General features: G+C 39.4%; 1 protein-coding gene across 1 annotated transcript; it reads right to left on the bottom strand.

Annotated features, from left to right (window-relative positions):
• Window positions 1–1,313: 1,313 nt before the first annotated feature.
• On the bottom strand, window positions 1,314–1,619 carry LOC117180465. The gene has a single exon (XM_033372964.1). The coding sequence runs from the start codon at window positions 1,617–1,619 to the stop codon at window positions 1,314–1,316; it is 306 nt and encodes a 101-aa protein (XP_033228855.1).
• Window positions 1,620–7,176: the final 5,557 nt, after the last annotated feature.

The following is a 7,176-nucleotide window of genomic DNA, read 5'->3' as shown; positions in this document are numbered from 1 at the left end:
ATCTTAGGATCAAGTTTATCATAGTTTCCATGGTTGCGGTCGAAACTTCTAATGGATACAAGCGTAAAAAAATATAGGTTATGTTATGTAGTAATTACAAATAATAAAAGTGTTTCATTAATAATGAAGTGAGACTTGTGGACTGAGAAGTAAACATCAATTTTCTTCTGTGCTAATAACATTATGGAATGGCTGCTGAGTGGCAAATACTAAAAATTGGTAATAATATTGTGCGCTTTTAGTGGGCGAAGAGTGAATTGTATTTAACGCTTATTTGCGGCATAAAAAAGGTATGTTATGAATAGACAGGATATGTTTTGAATAAAGTGGATAAAATATTACATGCGAACATTTTTAATTGAATTTTAAATTTTAAATTGGTGTTGGTGGTGCTGGCAGTGTTATAATTAGAAATGCAGCGGAAGCAGTTGTTTAATCTTGATTCAGCTACATCCATATCAACATGGATTTCAGGAAGCAGATCGATATTCTACGTCATATTGTTAAAACAAGTAAAGCGATACAACGGAAGCATCGAATTCTCCTTGGCATTACCCCCCCCCCCCCCGGAACCGCTTTCGCATTACTTCAGGGGGGTGCCGTTCTTAAGCCGTGCTTCGGCCTTCTTCTTTTTTGCCAACTTGCCCTTATCCTCCATATCTGGGCTTGCTATTGGACCTGCCCAGCTACGATGCTTGCTTGAGCGTATAAGAGGCTTCTTCAATGAGGCTGCCCCTCTAAACGCCAAGCAACTCCTTTTCCCCCAAACGATGGTCTGTTCGAGGCTTTTTCTTCTCTCCCCACTAAGATGCACGCATCGTCCTCGTTTATGCGGGGGTACCGCTCATCGGGCTCGCCGGCCTTCGGGCATTTTGTATGGGTGTGGCTGGTTAATTTGGTCGTTCTTGAGGTTTCTTCACCGAAGTTGCCTCTCGGAACGACCGATATCTCATGCTTCTGGGCAGATGATCAGTCCGGGACTTTTCTTCTTTCGCGGCACAGAGGAAGCACAGCGTTGCGCTGCTGCATTCCGCAGACTTGTGGTCCTCCTTGCGGGCTTAATATACCTATACACATCACGCATATATACATACGTAATATACATACACGTAACATGTACACGCGGGCGCGCGGTCCACAAGGAACGAAGGTGAGTGAGGGACTTACCGAAATGTCACCTATTCACTAAACCTTAACTCCTCACCTGCTCGTCGGCCTTCGACCCCGTGAGAATATGCAACGGGCTCGTCGGCTTTCGAGCATCTTGGTTTTGGGCATGCTTTTTGCGGCTGTGTATTAACAAGCTGCAGTTGTCATCTTGCGCTTTTCCTGGCTGCTAACTTCGTCTCCTCTACTTTCTTCTGGCGTAAAACGGTTTCTACATAACTGGCTATTAGTTCCCAGTGAACCTCGCTAACCAGCATCACATCGATAATTGTCTCTGGCCTGAGACCTCCGACCTCGCTTTGCAGCTTTTGCCTTTCTGCTATCCACCTGCTACATTCAAAGAAGGTGTGGAGCGCGTCATCGCGGTCTTTGCTGCAGTACACACAGTCTGGCTTCTCCACTTTCCCTATTTTATCTAGGTATGCTCGAAAGAACCCGTGCCCAGAGAGCATTTGTGTTGTGTAGAAGCCGACTTCTCCATGTTGCCGACTCACCCACGCATTTAGGTCTCGAATGAGACTGAAGGTTCACTGTGCGATAAGCACAAGCCACCCTCTGCGCACTTCTTCGCTGTACCCCGCCATTCTTTTTCGGTACTTTTCTATTCTCAGAACATCTGCCCAAACTTCGGTTCCATACAGTAGAATGGAGTGCGTTACCGACATTAGTAGGCGTCGCCTACTCGTTTTTGGACCTCCTACATTGGCCATTAGTCGGCTGAGGTTAGTTGTCACTGTGCACACCTTGTCCGCTGCTCGTTTTATTTGCTCCCAAAAAGTGAGCTTGTTATCGAGCAGAATACCAAGGTGTTTGGCTGATCTTTTTGTGTACACTTCTTCCCTTCCTACCATAATTGGGATCTCTAGTTGAATCCGTTTTCTTGTTAGAATAACTATCTCAGTTTTCTGGATAGCTAGGCTTAGTCCATGATTGGTCATCCATCGTTGGACTCGCCTCATCACCTCGTTCAGCTTCCATTGAGCTTGTTCGAGGTCGCGACCCGCTATGTTTGCTGTGATATCGTCTGCATAGCCCACTAGGTTCGTGTCTTCCGGCATCTAGATTCATAAGATCCCGTCGTAAGACACGTTCCATAGGTCTGGACCTAGGATAGATCCTTGTGCAGCGCTCGCCGTAATGGTCTTCTGGCGGGATCCTTCACTCGTTCCGTGAAGCAGCACCCGATCCTTTAGGCAATTACTCACCATCCGTATAAGGTACTCCGGTACGTTAAAATTGTACTTCAGTGCATGTAGCATGTCGCTCCATTTAGCCGAATTAAAGGCATTTTTGACGTCAAGTAGGACCAGTACCAGATTTTTTGGGCCTAGCGACCTACTTGTCCTTGCTCCAGAGTAATGTTCACAACATGTGACACTGCATCTACCGTGGACATTTCTTTCCGGAAGCCATACTGACTGCTGGATAAATCTCCAGCCGCCTGTATAGCCGACTGTAGTCGGGGTTTCAAAAGTCTCTCCAGTAGCTTTCCTGCCGTGTCTAGCAGACACAGTGGTCTGAAAGATGACGGTGAGCTTGGGTCGCCTTTTCCCTTTTCTATGAGTACGAGCTTCTGCCGCTTCCACTGTTTTGGGAATGTATCATTCTTGAGGCAGTTATTGTGCATTGTTAGCATTATCCCGGGGCTTACATGTACGATTGCTTTAATAGCCTCCATTGGGATGCCATCAGGGCCTGGTGCCTTCTTGTTTTGAAGTGATCTTGCTGCTCTTACAAGCTCTATCTCGGTGAAGAGCGGAATTTCGTGCGATATTGCGTACGCATCTTCTTCCCGCAGTTGGTGTGTGGGGAAAAGCGTACCCACGATATTTGCCATTTTGTCAGCATCACGCAGTCCTACTGAGTTAAGTCTTCCAAGTTTGCGAGTTACAATCTTGTAGTCCAGGCCCCAGGGGTCTTTGTCCACTTCATCCCTAATGTTCTGCCATCCAAGAATCTTGCTTTTTTTAATGGATTTACCCAATGTCTTCTTGGCTTGCTTGAAAGCTGCGTTTCTTAAAGCTGCTTCGGCTGCTTGCTTCTTTTTAACGCATTGCGCTCTACGCCTTATGAAAAAACATTCCTTGCGACGGTCTGCAATTTTTTCAGACCACCAATAGACCGGGCGTCGATTGTCGCGTGGTCTTCTTTTTGGCATAGACGCGTTGCAGGCTGAACGTACCAGCTGCATCGTGGTCTCAACAATCCTTCCGGTGTCTTCTTGAGCCATCTCAGCCACTGCAGCTTGCCCGCTGATAAGCGTTGACGTCAACTTTTCTTTGTCCATTTTGGCGGCATTCCAATTGTGCTCTTGTTTGGTCGCCTTATGCCTTTCTTTTTTTAGCGAAGTTTGTATATGGAAGTTAATATACAAATGGTCGCTTCCTGTGGAGTCAGCAGCCTTGTGCACCTCCAAACTGTATTAAACATTTACAAGTCTAATTTGCATCCAGTAGAAATGCACAGCTCTGTGTACTGTAATTGGCTTTAAGTTATGTATAAGAGATTTGGATTTTCGCGCGCTTTCCGCTTTGATATACCTCTAACAATCTTCAACGATGGAATTTTATGAGAGTGATGGGTTGTAAACTTCGTTCAAGAATGGACCTTAAAGATAGCGACTGGTTGATTTTCAAATTTCGCATTTAGCATTGTTAAAAAAAAATCTCGCTCTTTAGAAAACTTTAAAAATGGAATTTTGCTCAAAAACTACGATGAATCTCAAAGACAACGATGAGTGGCAAACTTCTCTTAGCGCTGGAGACACACATCGTTGGGATGCATTTTCAAATTTCGCGCGCAATCCCGTTTTCCATTCGCACTAGATAAATAAGCATTTTATCTCCCCCCCTCTCTCTCTCTCTTCCCTTCTCTTTCTCTCTCTCTATTTATATAAGGTTGATGTTTCAAGAAACTTTGACAACCTTCTCGCTCTCTTAAGCAAACTGTGTATAGTTTGATACTATTATCCTGCGCATGCGCAATGCTGCTAAAGTTCTGTGTGTGAGATAAAAATATATATGTCTGCACTCTTTTTTTATTGTTATCATTTTGACAATTTATTGAACAGTATACGCAGTTTGCAATATATACGAGTATTACATATACGAGGCCAAAGTTTCTGGAAGCCTCGAGAAAATTCCTCCCCTAAGCACTTGTTGCAAGGTATAGGCAGTTAGCTATATGTACAAGTATTACGTATACGATACAGAACTTTCTAGAAGCTTCGAGATCTTTTTAGAAGTTACATGATCTTTCTAGAAGGTTCGAGATCTTTCTAGAAGGTTCGAGAACTTTCTAGAAGCTTCGATATCTTTCTAGAAGGTACGAGATCTTTCTAGAAGTCACGAGATCTTTCTAGAAGGTTCGAGATCTTTCTAAAAGCCTCGAGATCTTTCTAGAGACTTCGAGATCTTTCTGGAAGCTTAGAGATATTTCCAGAAGGTACGAGACCTTTCCAGAAGCTTTGAGATCTTTCCACAGGCTTCGAAATCTTTCCAGAAGCTTTGAGATCTTTCCAGAAGCCTCGAGAAACTCCCTCCCCTAGCCACTTATTGCAAGGTTACCCACTACGAGCGCCATCTGCTGGTTACAGCTTAAACTACATACATGGTAAAACAGAGGCAGGGATCTGCCAGCTCCAACTACATACATGGTAAACTAGTAGCGCCATTTGCCGGCTCCAGCTTGAACCACATAGATGGTAAAACAGTGATAGGAATCTGTCGGCTCCAGCTTGAACTACATACATGGTAAAACAGTGGCAGGAATCTACCTTACCGATAGAGCAGTTACCGACTGCTGGGAACTGACTAGTGGCACCATCTAGCGGTGGCAGTTGGAACTATCTAGATGATGCAGAAGTGACATAGCTATACTACTCAATGGATTTCCCCAAATTTCCGAAGATTTCAAAAGATTTAACGGACTTGAAAGAATTCAAGAACATTATTAATATTTTAGAATTATCTTGAAATCTTAAAACTCACTTAAATTCTACAGAAATCCCTTAGAAATTCTTAAAAATTACTTAAAATCCCTTAAATTCATTAAAAATATCTTGAACTCTTTTAAATTATTCGAAAACTTTGGAATTCGATTATAATGTTACAAAAATTTTTAATCAAATAACTCCCGTTAAATCCCTTGAAACTCCTGAAAATCTTTTTAAATACATAAAAATATTTTTAAATTACATGAAGATCCTTAAACTCTTTTGAATTTTTGAAAAATTATTAAAAACTTTAAACTATATTAAATGGATTAAAATGCCGGAAAATCCCTCCAAACAGCAAAAAATCTGTTGAACTCATACAAAGTATTCTAAAGTCTTTAAATTCTCTTGAAAATTCTTATACTGGTTAGAATTCTTCTAAAATCTTTCAAAATTCTTTAAAATTATTTGAAATCTTTTGAAATTCATTTATAAACTTTAATCCTTTTTAATTTAAAAGAATTTTAAAATCCCGTTAAATTATTTTGAAATTCATTGAAATGCTTTTAAACACTTGAACATATTATGTAATTACACAATAATACATGAACTTTTTTGGAATTTCTTGACATTTTTTAGAATCTTTTTAAATAATTTGGAATTTTAAAAAACGTGTGGAGCTCAAAGAGAAGTTGTGGAATAGGTCAGAATATTTCTGAACATTTTGTGGTATTTCGGAATATTTTAAATATCAAAAATATCTGAGATTAGAAAGAATACCCAGAATACCAAGAATATTAAAATAATACGTGTATGAAAATATTTAGTGAATATATCAGGAATATTGGAGTGAGCGACCCCTCGGCATATAGAAATAAATATCTTTAAAAATATGACATTTTGAAGAAAAAATTTAATTATTTAAGTAAATGTTACATCCAGATCTTTGGTATATATTTATAACCATCGGTGATCTTATTAAAAGTGGTTACCAGTAGATTTTATTATTTTTATTTTTAATATTTCCCATTTAAAATTATTATTTAGTTTAAAAGTTTGTTTAGTATAATTAAATTCATTCTTTCATTTTATAATAATTCACCTAATTAGCTTGAAGGTCAAATTATAATTTTGTTCTGTAATAACAATTTTTAGTTATAGAATTTCAGAAGCTCCAACTTTGAATGATTCTATATAGTTTTCAATATAAAATTCTCAAATCTTGATCGCTTTGAATTTATAATTGATCAAATTCAAGTTTGCAATTTTTAATTATTTAATTTTGAGCGCTTTTAAGTATAAATAATTTCCAATGATCTAATCTTAAAATATTCCATTTTTAAGGTTTTGGCATTGCCCCATTTTCTAAATATTTAAGCTGAAATCATTCAATTTTGTGATTCTTCAATTCAAAAGAAAATTGCGTGAAAGGAAAATCTATTTCTTCAAAATCTGTGGTAACTAATTTGGAGTTATTTTTTGTGGTACAGAAAAAACTCAATACAAAATATTTGTATTTTTCTTACCTTTTTCTTTTGACGTTTCTTCTCGTGTTTCATACCGTTGGGGGGGGGGGGGGGGGGGGGGGGGGGGGGGGGTGGCTCTGGGTTCTTTATAACTATCTTTAAAACCTTAGCACTGGTTTGAATTTTTCCTTTGGCTTGCAGCCACCAAATTAGAGCAAACTTCTTTCCTCTTGAACCCATTTCGATGTTATCACTTTAATATTTATTATTTAAAAGTAATTTAACTGTTGCTTTTACGAACTATGATGATGGAATTTTTGAGAAAACAACAAAGTATCTGTCGCGAGGACGCAGGCGTCAAGGCAACGACGGCACATATTTTGTGCATTAAAATTTAAGAGCGTTAAAAGAAAATTCAAAAATTCTACGGAGAATATGGAGCTTTAAAGGAGACATAAGTAAAACTCAAGAATATAGAGGCAAGACCTTCAGTATAGGGGCGGAAGCTTATACAGAAGCAAAATAGAATGAAAATATATTTAGTAGTGACTACGTAGGAGCTAGTAAAATAAACAGCCGCAAAGTAGGGACAATACTTCCACTGGAAGC

The sequence above is a fragment of the Belonocnema kinseyi genome, chromosome 9, assembly GCF_010883055.1.
Source record: "Belonocnema kinseyi isolate 2016_QV_RU_SX_M_011 chromosome 9, B_treatae_v1, whole genome shotgun sequence".
Taxonomy (NCBI): Eukaryota; Metazoa; Arthropoda; class Insecta; order Hymenoptera; family Cynipidae; genus Belonocnema; species Belonocnema kinseyi.
The sequence above is the reverse complement of the archived record's forward strand: the minus strand, read 5'-3'. Positions and strand labels throughout refer to the sequence as shown.